The sequence below is a fragment of the Phalacrocorax carbo genome, chromosome Z, assembly GCF_963921805.1.
Source record: "Phalacrocorax carbo chromosome Z, bPhaCar2.1, whole genome shotgun sequence".
NCBI classification, from domain to species: domain Eukaryota; kingdom Metazoa; phylum Chordata; class Aves; order Suliformes; family Phalacrocoracidae; genus Phalacrocorax; species Phalacrocorax carbo.
The window spans coordinates 16,285,909-16,302,502 of record NC_087548.1 but is presented as its reverse complement, the minus strand read 5'-3'; the positions used below and the strand labels follow the sequence as shown (position 1 = coordinate 16,302,502).

Genomic DNA, 16,594 nt, shown 5'->3' with positions numbered 1-16,594 from the left:
CTAGCTACACCCAACAACTTCCTAATTCAGAGTAACACATATTGGTTAATCTAGGCTTTGGGGCTTTGTTTGGGTTCTAAACATAAACAGTTCTGCTCGGGATGGGGGAAGACTAATCCGTTGTTTTTACATGAGGCAGATTTTTTTAAGTGTGACCTCCATGTGTTGGCTTGCTGTCAGCAATTGAAATTTCCTGGAACAGGGCACATTCCAGGTCTCTAGATACTGGTGGGCAGATCAGGGAAATGAAACTCAGCTGTGGTGGGACTAGTAGAAGCAGAAGAGGAAAGAGGGGAGTGAAGAAAGATGAAGGATTTTTCTCTGCTGTCTAAAAGAGTATATAGAAGAGTTTAGTACATAAAGTGTCCATTTAAGAAAACAACTTGGAGCTGTGTACATAGGAAAGTTGGGGGACAGTGGGACCTGGAAGGGGGGGCAGTATGCTTTCCTGCCTGTAATTGCAACACTGTGACCATGTTGTTTTTGTTTGTGCTGGTGAGAGTTTGCTTTTTTTAAGCAGACAGTACTATGTCCGTCCAATGATGCACTGCTCTAGTCCTGGGCTCTTTCCTGGAATGCTTCTTGCAGCACATTGCGGGAGTTACCGGGCTGCTAGGGCTGGGCTCAAGCTGGCAAATTCACCTCTGCACTTACTCCTGCCAGGACCATCTCTCAGGCTGGACCTGAACTCTTGCAAAACCCACTTGACTTCTGCAGAGTTTCACAGTGACACCTTCTTTAGAAAAAAATCTTGAAACTAGTGTACACCCCTGACTTGGGGAAATCCCAGGAAGTGGTAAATTATTTACACATTGTATTATCAAACACCTATGCCTCCACCAAAGACATGTGAAGCAAAAATTTGATGACTATCTGTGTTTCCTAGAGTCAGTTCAGGCCTGGACTTTATTACTAAAGTGCTTCACTATCACTTTTGATAGTTCTCTGAATTTCTTTTGTGCTGTTGCTGTAATTAGCCTGAGTATTTCAAAATGCATTTGTACTTCTGAGGAGAAGGCAGGATCTACATGGCTGCCGTGGGAGGAAAGGAAGGGGATTGTTTCTGGTAACTTCAGTTTGTGTTTCCTGTGGAAAGAGCAATTTATGCAATTTGAGTAGCTTGTTTTGAATCCTATTTGTTTAGAAACAAAATTTGTCTGGGAGCTAGATTTGTTTACTGCTTGTAAACCGCATCTGATGGTATAGCTTTTGTAGGAATTACAAGCCGGTATAGTATTTATGCCTAACATTGTGGTCTAAGACTTTGCAATTTTTTAATACGTATTTATATAAGTCTGCGTCACGTGAAAGCTAAAAGCATCACTCTTCGTAAGTGAAATATTCTTACAGAGATTTTCTCTTGCAGCTCTGTTTAGACCTGGTGTGAGATACAACTTTTCGCTATATGGCTGCAAATCCAGTGGATATCAGTTATTGAAAAACATAACTGGGTATATGAAAGAGCTGCGTAAGTGCACTTTAATGTTCAGGATCTTTACAAAGTGAATTTAAACTGTGTCTATTTATAGCTTAGTGTTGGCAGATGAAGACTGAGACCAGAATCCCCATACAGTACTATTGACTTCTGCTTGTTCTCTGTATATAATGGTTACACATTTCTCTAGCCACTTCCAGTTCCCAGCATGCAATAACCCTGTATTCTCCAGCTTGTGTGGTGGCACAAGGTGTCACAGAATTTTGCTCTGAAGACAGTAGTCTTCGGAGTTGAAGGCACAGGCATAATTTGCACCGCAGGTCACTTCTGCAGGAGAGGAAGCAACTTTTTTTTGGTTTGTCAAGTCAAAGTAAACTTTTGAACACATTTGGTACAGCTCAGCAAATACAAAAAGTGTCCACAACATTTCTGTTTAAAAGCACTTCTTAGACCAGAACTAGATCCTAGCGTACAAGCCACTTAGAGAGTTGCACTCGTATTCCCTCCCGCACCAACCCCATCTGGATAACCGCGGTTTGATCCGGGGCTGACCTTTGCTTGCCTGGAGATGCATTAGTGTCGGAATGCTTTCTGTTCCCAGAAATCTGAATATGGCTTTACCTTTTAACATCACAACTGTATTGTATTGTAAATAGGGTACCCATTTCACTTTGAAGTTTACTGTTTTCTGTTAAAATAATTTGTTTGGAAAATTGAGCTGCTGACGTAATCTGAACGTTGGAAATGCTGTGCTTATTTCATTGCTAAGGTTGAAGGGGAGGTTGAGGCAGTTTTACCAGAAACCAATTTACAATCATTTGTATCTCTGTTAAAAAATCCTGAACAGTTCCCCAGAAGGATTTTTCATATGTGTTCTTAACAGATTGGAAGCTTTCAAGGCAAAAGGGTAAAGACTTTGGGGGACTAAAAATGCATCGAACGTGCAGACAAAACTTATTATGAACTGAGAAATCTGTTCACTTTGCACAAGAGCATAGATTCCTTCTAAAACTTCAGATTTGCCTTCTGACAGATAAACATCAAGACAGAAATAGATACATTCTTAAACATGAGTTCAGCACTGATAGATGCCAAGTATCAGACTAAGTCCTGATGTGCGTGACCTTACACAATATCTGCTGTAACGCTTTCAGTGGAGTCCAGGTATTGGAATAAGGACTCGATGCCTGCTAAGAGTAGTTCTTTTAACCTGAGATAGATTTCCATGATAGGAATGTGGAGTTTGTTTAATTTGAAGACAACCTATGAAGTCACAGAGGTAAAGGCTTCAAAAGCTAAGTAATTTATATGCTCTGAATGTTTATGCAATCTTTTAGGGTTGTTGAAGGCAGAAGGGTTTTTATATGTATGAATCTGTAAGAATGCTGCCCAAGGAGAGATGTTCCTTTCAACTTCTGCTAGTAGATAATACTGCAGTAATTAATAACAATGAGACTGACATACTTGTATTTTTGTAGTATCACCTGCAACACCTTTTCGCATGTTCTTGAGAATGAGGGAAAAGTATTCAGGAAACAGTTGAAAATGGTAGCCCTGAAATAAAATTGATGGAACACTTGTGTGGATTTAACATGTAATGAGAAGGTGGTTTTTCACTAGCTTTTCCCTTCTTAATTCTCCCCACAGCTCCAAAACGTGCACCAAATTTTACTGTAGAAGAAACTTCTTCAGATTCTATATTGGTAAAATGGGAAGACATTCCTATTGAAGATTGTCAGGGGTTTTTAGAGGGATATCGGCTTTCCTTTGCAAAAGGTGAAAAAGATGCTTTAAAGCCTAGGCTTTCGGAATCAGGTAAATGAAATCTATATATTGCAACTTCTTTGTTCAAGCTTTTTTCTTTATTTCTAATAATTTAATTTCACTTTAAAAAAAGAGATGCTTTAAGCCTAATTCAGTTGCATTACTCACCGGCATAATTGGCCCCTGATATGTGACAAAAGCATTTGAAATAATCAGTTCCTTGTGTGGTTAGTACAGTTGTTTTTTAATATAAGGCAAAAGTCAGAGAAAACCCTGGCTGCCTGAAACCATAAAGCTATGCAGTGACGAAGTGGCAATGTGACACACTGCCCTGTGTACAGATATCCCGGGTGGGTGAGGCATGGGGGAGGTTTTGTGGTTATATTTAATTGGGTATATTCTTCTAGCACCCATCTTGTAAGGACATCTCTGTACAGAACTGACACATGTTAACATAAGAGGGCAAGCAGGAGTGTAAGAAACTGAAGTCAATCTGCAGCAGCAAAACACTCCTGTGCCATTCAGTGCTGTGTAAGCCAGCAGCATTGCTAGCATTCTTTACTGCAGTTTTGCTTTACACAGACTGTTCTTCAGGTTTCATATGCTAAAGCTGAGGCTGTCTTTGGGAATCCTTTCTTACAAGGTTATGCTTTTCTTACTGCTTCCAAACAAACAGGGAATCCAGAACTTAAAGTTAAGAATATCACTGACTTAACAAAGAAGTCTCTGAAAATACTTGATCTTCAAGGCAAAACAAGTTACCAACTGGACCTACAAGCCTATACTGCTGGTGGGTTGAGCCCTCCAAACAGCCTCTATGTGGTGACGAAGGAGGATTGTAAGTTGAATATCCCTGTTCATTAATAGTCTTCAGCACAGGGGCTGTACAATTTATATAAAGCAGAGCTCATTTTCGGTTTTTTTTCTGGTCCCCTTAGGTAGTTTGGGCCTACAGTGTAATTTTTAATTTATTTAGGTGGTTATTTTTAAATACAAAAATTGGTACAGTTCAGGGTGAGGAAAAGTTCCTTTCCTATTACAGTGACCCTGCAGTTCATAGTAATGCATGCAAGAAAAATAACTTCTAAACTACTACTAAATATGGTGGAGTCTGAACTTAGTCTTCTCAAGCAGCTGGTTGTTTTTGTCAAGTTTCCCATGATGAATATCTGCTAATACATGGTGGGAAGAAAGACATTGTGGAAATATTTACCAGTTTCAGAATTATAAACAGATGCCTCTCTGCTTTGAATTCAGTTTTATCGATCCCCTGACAGAAACAAACTCAGAAAGGGGAAAAAAAAAAAAAAAAAAAAGATTGACTTGGGGAATGAGGGAAAAAAAAAAGTGTTTTTTCATATAAAAGACTAGACACTAGGCTGCAACTAAAAAACATGAAAAATCAAACTCAATACATTTAACATCAATGGAGGGTGGCAATGGGAATGTATCGGAGCTAGACCCTAGGGATTAGAAGCATTGGAAAGCATGTGAAAGGCAGCGCAGTTTGTGCAATGGGTTGTTGGCCTATAAGAGCCATTACCAGAGATTTGGCCTGTTCAAGTAACCTGAAAGTGCAGTTCCAGTGCTTACTGAGAACAGAAGTTACAGTGGCAATCAGTCTTGTGTTGCACATGAAGCCTTTTGCAATTAAGCAATCAGAGAGAAGTATCTGCTGATTCCTGTAGTCACAACTGAATCAGCTCTGTTTATGGATGGAATTTCGCCCTTCCAGCAAAGAGGAAGTGTACGGTATACATAGACTTCACTGTCACTGCGGACCACAGTTAGATGAGTTTGACGAAACAGCCTCTAATCTCTGGGAATGTTAGAAAAGGCATAAAACTTGCTTGTAACTTTGAATATGTATTTACTCTCTTTCCTTTTTTTCGTCCCCCAGCTGTAGGATTAATCATTGCAATTCTCATCCCTGTGGCCGTGGTTGTGCTGCTTGGAGTGGTGGCCAGCATCTTCTGCTATCGAAAGAGGGAATGGTAAATGCATTCACTTCTGATATTTTCCTGGATGTGTTTGCTTCAATGCTAGAGTTTTCCATTAGTTACTCTTTGTTTTCTCCAAGTACCCAAAGATGTCAGTGGTCTTTGTTTAAAGGTGAGTGCCAAAAACACATCGTAGAAAGTGAGGGAGAAGTTGAGTTGGAGAGAGGTCAGAGTGAGGAGAGTAAAAAGGTTTTGCAGGAGCCTGTCTCCCAGTAAGCACCACTTGTAAATAGTTCCCAAGTGGAAATAAGCTGGTGACATCCACAAACAGTCAGGTAGACTTCAATTTTTCATAAATGTGGCATATCAAGCCCCCAATCTAAATATTTAAAAAAAAAAAATGGTTTGCTGGTTTTTCCATTAAATACTTGGTGTAAGTCTAACGCAATAAATCTTTGTGCGAGTTGTCTTTAGTATTCTGAATTAAAGGGAAATGTCCTGGCTCCTTTTATGTATTCACAATCTGTTTCAGGGCTTGATAACTTTTAAAAGTTTGTTATTCCCTCTTTAAAGGATTAAAGAAACATTTTATCCAGAGATCCCGAATCCTGAGAACAGTAAGGCATTGCAGTTTCAGAAGAACATCTGTGAGGTAACCCTCATTTTAAATCTAATATTTTAAACTTCTAAAGGTACTGCGAGTAAAGAATTCTTTTGCAAACTTTGAGTTATCTGCTGCAGTTGTAGAAAAGAACTCTGTGGCAGGGGGGAACAGGACAAGTTACTCAGTAAGTTTCATCAGGTGCCGTCTAGGGCTTTCTTGTAGTTAATGTAGTTACTTGCAAAGTTTGACCTAGGAAAGGACTGCTGCATTTCTCTCCTCCTGCACTAATGGGAAGTGTCAGCACATGGTAACAATGTGGGAGTAACGTACCCATCTTTGTCATAGTGTTAGGAGAAGTACAAAGTGTGGAGAAGTGTACATGCCATATCCCCAGCCCCCTGGTAGACATAGTAGCTGGAACTGGGTGTAACATTTAAATAACCTTCTGGAAGGAATGGCTTTGTATACAAAGCCAAGATATGGGGAAAGAGATCTCAAACACCTACTGCAAGATCTGGAGTCTCTTTAAGTTGGTTAAAATCTTTTAACATTAACAGGAATATATGATGAGCTGGAAAATGAGAACTAAACCGCTTTTCAAAATATTGTACTATTTTAAAATAGGGGATGAGTGCAAGCCACAAGTCAACACACTGGTTTATTTTGGGCAAGTTTTTGCTTTCAGGAATTCCAGGTCCTTGGCTTAGTCTCTCCCCCTTCTCCTTTGTCTTGCTTCAGGGGAATAAGACACTTAAAACACTGGAAATGAACCCCTGCACCCCCAATAGTGTTGAAGTGGTGGAAGCACGGTCTGCAGCTCCCAAGATTGAAGACACAGAGATGATGTCCCCGCCAGCAGACACCACTGTGCCTGAAGATGGCTCTGACTCAGAAACAGAGAACCATGTAGTTGTGTCCTACTGCCCACCTATCATTGAAGAAGAGATCTCAAATCCCGCTATGGATGAACCTGTGGGGTCATCTCAGGTGGTTTACATTGACATCCAGTCAATGTATCAGCCTCAAATTAAACCAGAAGAGGAGCCAGAAATAGACTTAGTGACTACAGCAGGCTATAAGCCACAAATGCAGCTGCCTATAAGTGCTCTGAAAATAGAGAGTCACTCACCTGCAGAGGAAGAATTGGATAAAACTGCAGGTTACAGACCTCAAGCAAACACAAATGCCTGGAACATGGACACTCCAGACTCTCCTGGATCAGTTGAAAGCAACAATGAAAATGCATCTTTTGGGAGCCCGTGCTCCATTAATTCTCGACAGTTTCTGCTTCCCCCAAAAGATGATGAAGACTCTCCCAAACTCAGTAACATGGGGTGGTCCTTCACACACTTTTTTCAGAACAAACCAAATGATTAACAGTGAGTCCTCGTTGCACCTGAACCTGCCTTCTAAATAAGCTGTTATTCCTGATGTTGTAAAGAAAGGAGGAAGAAAAGTGCAAAAGGCATGAATTATTCTTGGAGACAGTCAGCAGAGGTTCTAGTGAGCTGAATGTCATGTTTAAGTTAGCAGAAGTGTTAATGTTCCATTTTAATAGAGGCCGAGAGGCCAAAGTTATAGCAATTTAGTTATTACTCTAGTAAAATATATTGGATATAAGGGGTATTGAGTTTAGAGCTCCTGATAATCATAGTCAAAGAACTCTGCCTATCTTCACATAGCACTCCAAGATTAATATGGTCTTATGCATTTATAACTTGGAAAGATTGCTTTGCTTCATTGTAGTTGTTCTCAACTGTGCATACTCAAATGATGCAGCCCCAGCAGGCTTCCTTACTGAAGGTTTCATTTACCAGAAACCTCAGCCTAACACATGGAAATTATGTGGTTGGAAACTGTTGAGATCTTTTACCTAGTTATAAACTAAGAACACATGAGAGTGCTAATTTTTTTTCTTCTCCTATACAGGAGGATATTGTCACTGTTTAACACTTCTGAAGCAATGTCCATTCAAATCTGTTGCTTTCTAACTAGACACTAGTTTCTGTACCTACTGTACAATGTTTATTCAATGTTTGACTCAGGGGTACAAACTTGGAGAAAAAAGTGTAACACTGATTTAAACCTCAACAAGAACTGCATAAAGTTTAAAACTTAGAATGCTCTATATTTTTTCTATCCTTTGGTTAAGGAGTTAATCTTTCTTAATGTATCTCACTAATGCATTTTGTATTTCATAGCTTCAGCTCCAGATTTCCTGCTTCAAAGTGGTACAGTACTCCATTCACGTCCCCAGTGTTCAGCAGTCTTTGCACTAATTAATGTAAGCCATGGGGAAAACTCTGTCTACTAACATTAGCTGTCCAAGTTGGCAGGTGAAATTAGAGGTAGTAATACTAGCAACTTGAGAACAAATTGCTCTTTGGATAGTCTTTATTTTATTAGCTTTGCCACCTGCTGCCTGGCTGTTCTCCAGTGTCTACCTGACAGGACCTTCTCTACAAATCCTACCTGGGAGTACAATGTGGGATTTCTCTAGTGGCAGGGAGAACCCCAAGGGGGTTTTAGTGCCGCTAATTCTACCTCTCCTTTACCAGACATGTGATGCAAAGAAAGCTTAAACGATGTACGTTTGTGTGCTTAAAGGAGTGTTCAGAACAATCATCTTTGAAAATGTTTGTTTTCATATATGCATCTCCAGGCAGTTGTAATTGTATCATTTCACTGTGTAAACTTCAGACTGGCACACATGAATTTCAGTGGCTTACAGGAGAAAGTACATTCTAACTTACCTGTTCCTTACTGTAAAACACAGTGGTGAGAGGTCAAATGTTAGAGTTTGATCAGAAATATTCTCTGTCAAGTCCTAAACAAATCATTTTTTTGTTTAGATTTCTATTTCCTTAGATACTTTGTGGGTTTTTTTGAATAAATAAGATGGCGGAGTACTTTTCTAAACAGATCCCGAAACAGGTACGGAGACTGAATTGGCTGAGCTGCTAGTTATAAAGGCGTGAGAGCAGACCAGGAGAATGACTAGATTGGCAGATGTTTGGTCTCCAAACCCCTTGATCTGGCTGTCAAAATAAAACCAAACCTTAGGTTAAACTTTATCGCAGCAATGGATGGTGCAGTTTCAGATGTTGGTATGTTTCTGCCATCTGTGTAGAATGCAAATACAGAGGAATTTCAAAACTTACAAAAAGGCAAAACACTAAATAGCATCCAAATCATCAGTAACAGCTGCTTCTGTGTCCCTCCTGGAAGAGTGAAAAGTGAAGACAGTAAAAATAGATCCGTCTGCAGACCTGACAAAGTGCAAGGTGTGTCTGAAAGAAGAGGAAGTGAAGATAGGGTTCTGCTTTTGAGGTTGAATCTCAGAATTAGCAGAGCCGCGAGTGAAAAGACATAGGTTTTGAGTGCCTAGATAGTGCAAAGAGCTGGTGCCCATCTGTCACCAGGCATCACCGCAACAGAAAGTTTCATACCTAATCTATTACTGCCTATTATTCAGAACACTAATATATAAAATGAAGCAGTTCTGCCCTTTGTGCTTGATAGCTGGGAGGTGGCTATATCCCAGTAGTAACAACCCTTTCTCACAATATCTCTTTTAGAGCAGATTTGGCTTAATGTGTTTATCTCCTAAGATGAACTTTAGATTGTGCTGCCATATGCTTTTAATTGAAAGCAGAAGATGTCAAGGACAGAGCGTATGGGTAGTGGTTTGCATTTTTATGGAGCAGTTTCTCAATGCAGAGGAGCAATCACCATTGAATGGTGATCCAAACAAAAAAACCCTTCTGTAGATCATGAAGAAAAACTGTGATTTAATATGGCTGTGCATTGCAAGAAACATAACCAAACCAAAGTTTGAGAGTACTAGCAATTTTTAATTTGGTGGACTGGAAGACAGGGCTGCTGCAGAGGACATACAGAGGTTGCAGGGAGCAGCCTAACACCCTTCACAGTGAATCACTTAAACACAACCATCATATACTCAGGTTTTCCTTTGTGCTGCTCTTCCTACTCAGTAAGGGCAACAGCATTTTGAATTGCTTCATTTCTTAGTGATTAGGTAGGGAAAGGTCCACAAATACAGGGCCTGCCTTGATGTTATCGAAGCACTCTCATCTAATTATCCACCACTTTTTCTTTTCTTATTTGAAGTTTTGCTATATGTTTTATTCGAATGGTGTTCTGACTTCCAGGGTGTAGGGCAGAAGAGTCCTGTTAATTGCAACAGCTTACCATATGCCTCATCTTGTATCAGTAGCAGAAGAGTGGGGCAAATGCAGCAGAGACACAGGCTTGTGCAGGGCATGTAGCATTGTTAACTGTTGCGTAATGGTTATGAACCAGTAAGCAGTTTTCATTCCAGCACTTGAAAGTGCAGCTGCTTCACCTCTGTGGTTTCTTTGGAGCATATTCAGTGCTGCCTTTCAAATGCTTGTCTTAAATCTTCAGCAGTAAATCCAAATACCAGAAATGTAGTGAGAGGGTGAGTGCTAATTTAGTGAGCATGTGAAGACACCCCTAGGTGCATGGACCAGTAAGAGTGAGTGACAAGGACTTTTGGGGAATGGACTTGCTTTTTGAGCCCAAGTGCCATGTTAAACCAGCGAAGCATCTTTAGGAATGTTTTCTTACCAAATTAACTTTCAAAGCATGGTGCTCTTTAGCCTCTACATGCATTGATAACAATTGTAAGACTAAAACTTTGGGCTTCAGAGAGGATCGGACTCCTTGTACTAGTGCCTTTGGGCTTTCTGGTGAGCTTCTTCAGTCAAGTTGTTTCTGAAATACGTCTTAGGAAACTTAAAGTACTGAAATGCGTAACCAACACTTTCTGAAAGATCTTATTCCTTTATTGGGCATCTATTTTGGTTTAGTTCTTTCAGCTTTTTGCTTTTTTTCTAGAACAGAAAGTTCAACTTTTTTTAAAGAACAAAACACAACAAAAAAACCCCCAACTTCCAGAAGGGATATGACCAGAAAATATTGTGTCCAAAACACTGTTACTCTTAACTCAGTGCTTCAATCCTCCAGTTGGATCAGTGTTCAGAGAGGTAGGAGGTTACTGCCAAGCAATTTATTTCTGAAGCAAATCATCAGTGCTGCTGCTTTTTATTTTTGAGCCATGCCTGTCATATGTGACAATGTGGGGTTTGTAGTGGGGTTTTGTACTGTTCACTGTACACATGGAACATCAGTCACGTTTGATGTAACATCGTGCACTCTCCTATCTGACACATTCATTATTTTTGTTGCTCTGACATGCGGGGGGATCTGGGATCTTGGTTTTGTGTGTTAAATTTTGGGATGGTAGATCTGCGTGTGATATACCTCACAGAACTACTAGCTAATATATCAACAAAATAGTAAGCTAATATTACAGGCAGGCTAGCGAATTACCTCCCCTGCTATGCAGTGGCTGCATAGGCAGACCTGGGACCCGATGACTGACATTTGCTGTTGTAGCTGTCTTTATCATCTTCCAAAGCGAACCAGTGGCCTGTGTTGTCTGTCCCGGCACAATTGGCAAATGAGGCATGTTTCTTCATCTTTGGTTTTTGTGGGGGACCAGAGCTTTCCTCTGATTGGCACATGGCAGCAGCAAGCTCCTGCCAACCTCGAGTTTTAGGCTGCTCTCAAGACGCATGTTCAAGCTGCCTTTTTTTTTTTTTTTTTTTAAATATGTTCAGCTGGGTAAAGCTTAGGGCTGTGGCATTTCCTGTGATCTTGTCCTCCAGGACACTCAGTTGAACATGAATAGTAGCAAAAGTGAAGGTAATTGGATGCATTGGAAGGAAAAGGTGTTTAGACATCACTCTGAAAACACAAGGAGAAATCATGAGCTCTATTTTTAGACAGATACTGCTTTGTAAATAGAATATTTGTATACTCAGAAGTAGATAGGAATATAGTAAAAGAATTTGAAATACATAGGAAAAATAAAACATTTAAAGAATCAGGTTGCTAACAAGGCTCCATGAACCATAAACCTATCAAGAGCTTCCCATGTAAATAGCATCTTCTCTCTGGCCCCAGACTTTGATGAAGACTTCAGTACAAATGGCATTAATATTTTTAACACTAAGTCCTAACCCTTATGCACATATATGCTTATATCATTATGTACCTATGTTCGTATTGCAGAAGAAGGTAGCTTGCAATTCCCAATGCAATTTTTTCCAAGCCCTGTACTTGAACATATGCCTTCTGAGATGTAGTTTCATCTAGAGGAAACAGCTGCCATTTGTGCTCCTCCTGACACACTACATGGAGTTTGTGCTGCTGTGCATTAAGCAGTGCCCTGCTTAATGGTTGATGCTCAGAGATGCTGTCTGCAGTTCACAGGATTTGTTGTTGTTTTTTTTTCTTTGCCTTTTCCTTAGCAAGCCTGGAAACACAGTCGCAGACCCCAGATGCCAGACACAGATTCAGAAAATGTTGGAGTGTTTAAAAACTAATTTTCTCATGCTTAGGCCTGTCTTAAATTTTTAAATATCTCCTTAGAAGCTGGAAAACAGTTTCTTCCATAACAATTTTCTTCCTCTCCTCTCCCATTTATATAATTCTGGATTTCCCCCAGTGTTTCTAAGATAGCCAGTGTTTGTTTCCTCTTCACATGTTATGCAAACAAACCTCAGATGATATTGGCAGGGGTTTCTGTAACTTCACAAGTTGTCCCAGGGTGCATGACAATACTTTTTCCCCACAAAAATGTCTATTAATTCCTTCTGCTTTTACAACAAAAAAAGTCTCCAGAGAACTTTTGTATTTCAGAGGGCAGGGGCTTAGCATCCACAGGCAGGTGAGCTGGTATAATGGCAGAGTGCTGCAGGAGAGGATGGGGTTAATACCCTCTCCAGTCTCACCCTCCTTGTGCCAGCCCTGCCCAGGTGACTTTGTGGTGTGGTAGAGCAGATGGCATCCTTATTTTTTAATGTGATACCCAACAGAATCTCTGGGTAGGTTTTTGGATGGTCCCAAATCTGCACTTCGGCTGTTGTTACGTGAAAGCAAGCTCCAGTGGAAGTGTATGCACAACTTCCACAGGAAGGTTCAATACCTTTGCAACTCATTTGGTCTCATGTTGTGCAAAATGTAGTAAGTAAACTTACCCAGGGACAAATCAAAAAATGAAATGTTCTCATTTGCATTATTTGGGCTGAGAAAAATTCAAAAAAGAAATAGCTCAAGCAGGGCAAAGTAAACAGAAACTGATGAGGTCTCACACTTTTTAGTAGTAATAATACAGTAAAAAAAGAATCCTTGAACATCACTTTGTCAATGTTTCCTTAGTGTGATTCAAGAGTGGCTTAGGATGAACAACTTTTTATGCTTCATAGCATGTCTGAAAATTTTGTAAAACAGGGGATAACAAAAAAAGATGATCACTGTATCAACTCATGTTTGACATCCGACCCGAAGGTAACAGTAATTCGAACTTCGATCGTGGTGTGGCGAACAAAACAGCAGAGTTGGTGGAGTCATACAGGTCATCTGAAAAAAAAAAAAAAAAAAAAAGTTGTACTATGATGCTGTAACTTTTAAAATATATACTGTGAACAGGTTTGATGTTTTTTTAGCTCTTTTTATACCATATTTTTTACAGCGTAAATAATTTGTTTAGAGATGGTTTTATGTTCTGTTTTTACAAAGACTTTTGTTTAATACTCGTGAAAATATTGTTTGCCAATTTGAAATAGTCATCTATAGAAATTAATTCTGAGAATAAATCAATAAATGAAGCTGAAAAATAGTCTTCCTAACACACTAAATCTAATCAGTCATTTAACATATTTCTTTTGCTGAATGATACTGAAGTTTTCCAGCTTCCAAATCCACTATTCAAAGAATATTTCTTTCACAATTTAAGCAAAATCATCACAAGGCACTTTAATGAAGTTGTAGCATACCAAGCAAAATACTGATTCAACAAAATATATCAACATGACAATTTATTAGCTAAGCAGTTAAACCAATGCATGCTTGAAAAAGGAAGCGTGGGATCATTTTGGGGAAATAATATTCCAGTGTGGCAGATGGCGTTTAAGACTAACCTAACACTAAGATACCAACTTTGCATACATTTTAAACCTAGTTTGCTTGGCTGTTGTAACTCCTGTTGTATTGCTTGGATGTCTAAAAATACGCATGTATTTAACAATTTTGCCATAGTATTGCCATGGAATTTAATAAATATATTTTCTTACACTCTTACATGTTTTGATATTCCTTGCTTGCATGCTTATTTTTAGGTAAGAGTTAAATTCTGCCCATGCTCCAGTACAAACTGTTATTTTAATTTTGTGCCAGAGTAAATAACCACAGGATCTGGCAAGCACAGCCTTAGCTTCTTGATCAGCAGAGTGGGTAGTAATGCGGGTATTCTGTGAGCAGGTTCTCCTACGCATGCCAGAGTTTGTACATCTAAGGTTCACTGAAGCCCTCCTGTTCCTGCCATGCAATGTGATGATAGGAAGAAGGCCAGCTGACTTACCTGTGTCCTCCTTGGCTTATGGCTCTAACACAGCTGGGGTTTTGAGATGCAATTTCCCTGGAGGCTTGGGCTGAGGGCTTGCAGAGATGAGCAGGTGGAGGCTCTCCATGGTGGACAGGTCTGTGTGGTGAGCAGCCCTATTCCAGGATGAAGGCTAGAGTGGGAGGAAGAAGGGGCCTGGGCTGCATGCTGTGGGGTTAGCTTGGGTGATGTAGGACACTTTCTCCGCGTGTTTTAGTGGAATGGAGATGATTGGCTTCAATGGTGTCTGTAACATGGGCCTTACGTTTGAGGCCATTTATGTCATGGCACTTCTTTGTTGTCCTAGCAACAGCCAAGGAATTTGGGGGCTCATCTAAGCACAGCATCTGAACTAGGGAGTGACACATAGGCTTAGCAGTACGTGGACAGACAGATCCTCCGTCACAGCAGGTCACATGGGGCCATCATTGCATGGTGGCACTGTGCTCTCTCCATCTTTTTGGAAGCAGTCTCAAAAGTCAGAGTCAATTCCTTGTCTTGTGATAGCAGGTTGGTGCAGCTTATTGGTATGACAGCAACTAGGCAGGATGTGTGCGCTCCACTGAGCATGGGGGAGGTGTGGCGTCAAGGGTACTAAGTCCTTTAAGCAGAATGAAGAGTACTGCTCTGAAAAGACTGAAACATGTAGAGCTGTGGAAATGAGGAAAGGCTTCAGTTGTTGCAAAGGTGAAATCCCACAGCTGTGCTCTGAAGCCCTGCAACCACTTTGGCCAGTGCAGGAACAAAGGGATGTTTAAGACAGCTCTCACACCATCATCTGGGCCTCCTCACGTCTAAAAGAAGTAAAAGGATGATGGTTCTGCAATATCTTTTGAAGATATTGCAAGTTGTTCAGATATGGCTCATTCAAATCTTGCCGAAAACAGATTAGCCCTGTTGGTTTTGGTATTTAACACAGCTCAGGGACAGCTGAGGCTCCCTGTCTGTCGGCACAGAGGTACAGATGTGATGGCAGTACCAGAGGAACACGGAAGCAGCAGGTTTCTTTGCAGGGATGGGGCTGTGTCATGTCCACAGTGGGTGCAGACCAATTAGCCTGGGCTGTGCTCTGCTACTGCAGAGTGAATGTGTGAGACCACCTTAGAGCTCTGGCCCTGGGAGAGGTGAGGTGGTTCTGACCCCTCCATGGACACCACCATCCCTGCCCTGGCACAAGATGGTCAGCTGTGGCAAATGTCCCCACTACGTGCCTTGTCTATGTGCAGGGTGTGCCTGTGGGTGGGCAGTCCCACACCTGTACTGATTTACCCTGGGAGTTAAATTGGGGTAGCAGGGTGGAGGTTCTAGTCAATAAGCCAGTGCAGAAATCATTTACTGATGGTACCCTGCCATCTCACTTTTACAAAGCACAGCCACTGTAGATGAAATACGCCAAGCCAGTTGTGAGCTTGAGCTTTTAATTTTGGGTGCATTTATGAGTTAAGTGGGAGCTACAAATACAGGCATTTCTACAAAGTAATTAAAATCACAAAGTCTTGAGTTTCATGTAGTATCGCAACCATTCAAAGACAAAAAAATTGTGCTACAGAATCACAGCAACTGAGTTAGAAGGTTGTGGAGCGATGTGGTGTGTGGACTGCCCTTTTTTTAACCATCAGGACAAGCATGGGGAGGAGGAGTTGATCTGCCCGTGTTCCCTGGCACTGTTGTAGCACCCACCCTTACCTTCAGCTTGACACCTTGGGCTGTCAATGCAGCACTGGCTGTAGCATTAGCATTCAGCATTTCCCCACATTTGCAACCATAAGTTATTCTTAACACATAAATAAAGGTTACAGAGACACTGTGGCATTTGTTAGTGCTTAACAAAATCCCTGTGTTTTGGTAAGAGCAATCAGAAGTTCAAATGAAAACTGCCTGAAATTGGTGATCTCATTTTTGAATTCTGCTTTGTTGTCACCAGCATTAAAAGCTGTAGCAAGGAAAAAAAATGGAAGCAAGAGAGGTTGTAAAGAAAATATTAAATATTGCTTCTCTGGTGTCTTCAAAGGACAGGAAAACTGAGGAAAATTCCATCATGTCCACAAAAAGTGGCCACATACACTGCCACTATTGCCACTAGAAACTGCAAAGCAAACAAAAAATGGTTGGAAAAATCATGGTTTTTTGAGCCTGCACGTGGGGTGTCCATGCTCAGCAGCCCCATTTCTTCCATGCTGTCCCCATACATCACCATAACATACAGTGCTGGAAAACACAACCTGTGGGGACAGCGTTGAAAGAACCAGCACTGTTGTTTTCCTAGAAAGGAAGACTGAGGGAAGCTTAGAAAAGAAATGGGGGGGAGGGGAGGAACAACGTTGTCTTTGTCCTGTGCACAATAAACAAAGAAAAATGCT

General features: G+C 40.7%; 1 protein-coding gene across 6 annotated transcripts in view; it reads left to right on the top strand.

The window, feature by feature from the left end:
* Nucleotides 1-13,933, top strand: part of LOC104050568 (LIF receptor subunit alpha) — a 57,482-nt gene extending 43,549 nt beyond the window's left edge. For all 6 annotated transcript variants that reach the window (XM_064438629.1, XM_064438634.1, XM_064438631.1 and 3 more), the window contains 6 exons: nucleotides 1,367-1,468; nucleotides 3,083-3,250; nucleotides 3,876-4,037; nucleotides 5,100-5,193; nucleotides 5,713-5,791; nucleotides 6,482-13,933. In XM_064438629.1, coding sequence (XP_064294699.1) covers nucleotides 1,367-1,468; nucleotides 3,083-3,250; nucleotides 3,876-4,037; nucleotides 5,100-5,193; nucleotides 5,713-5,791; nucleotides 6,482-7,120 — 1,244 coding nt within the window. In that variant the 3' untranslated portion in view covers nucleotides 7,121-13,933. The remainder of the gene's footprint in view (nucleotides 1-1,366; nucleotides 1,469-3,082; nucleotides 3,251-3,875; nucleotides 4,038-5,099; nucleotides 5,194-5,712; nucleotides 5,792-6,481) is intronic.
* Nucleotides 13,934-16,594: the final 2,661 nt, after the last annotated feature.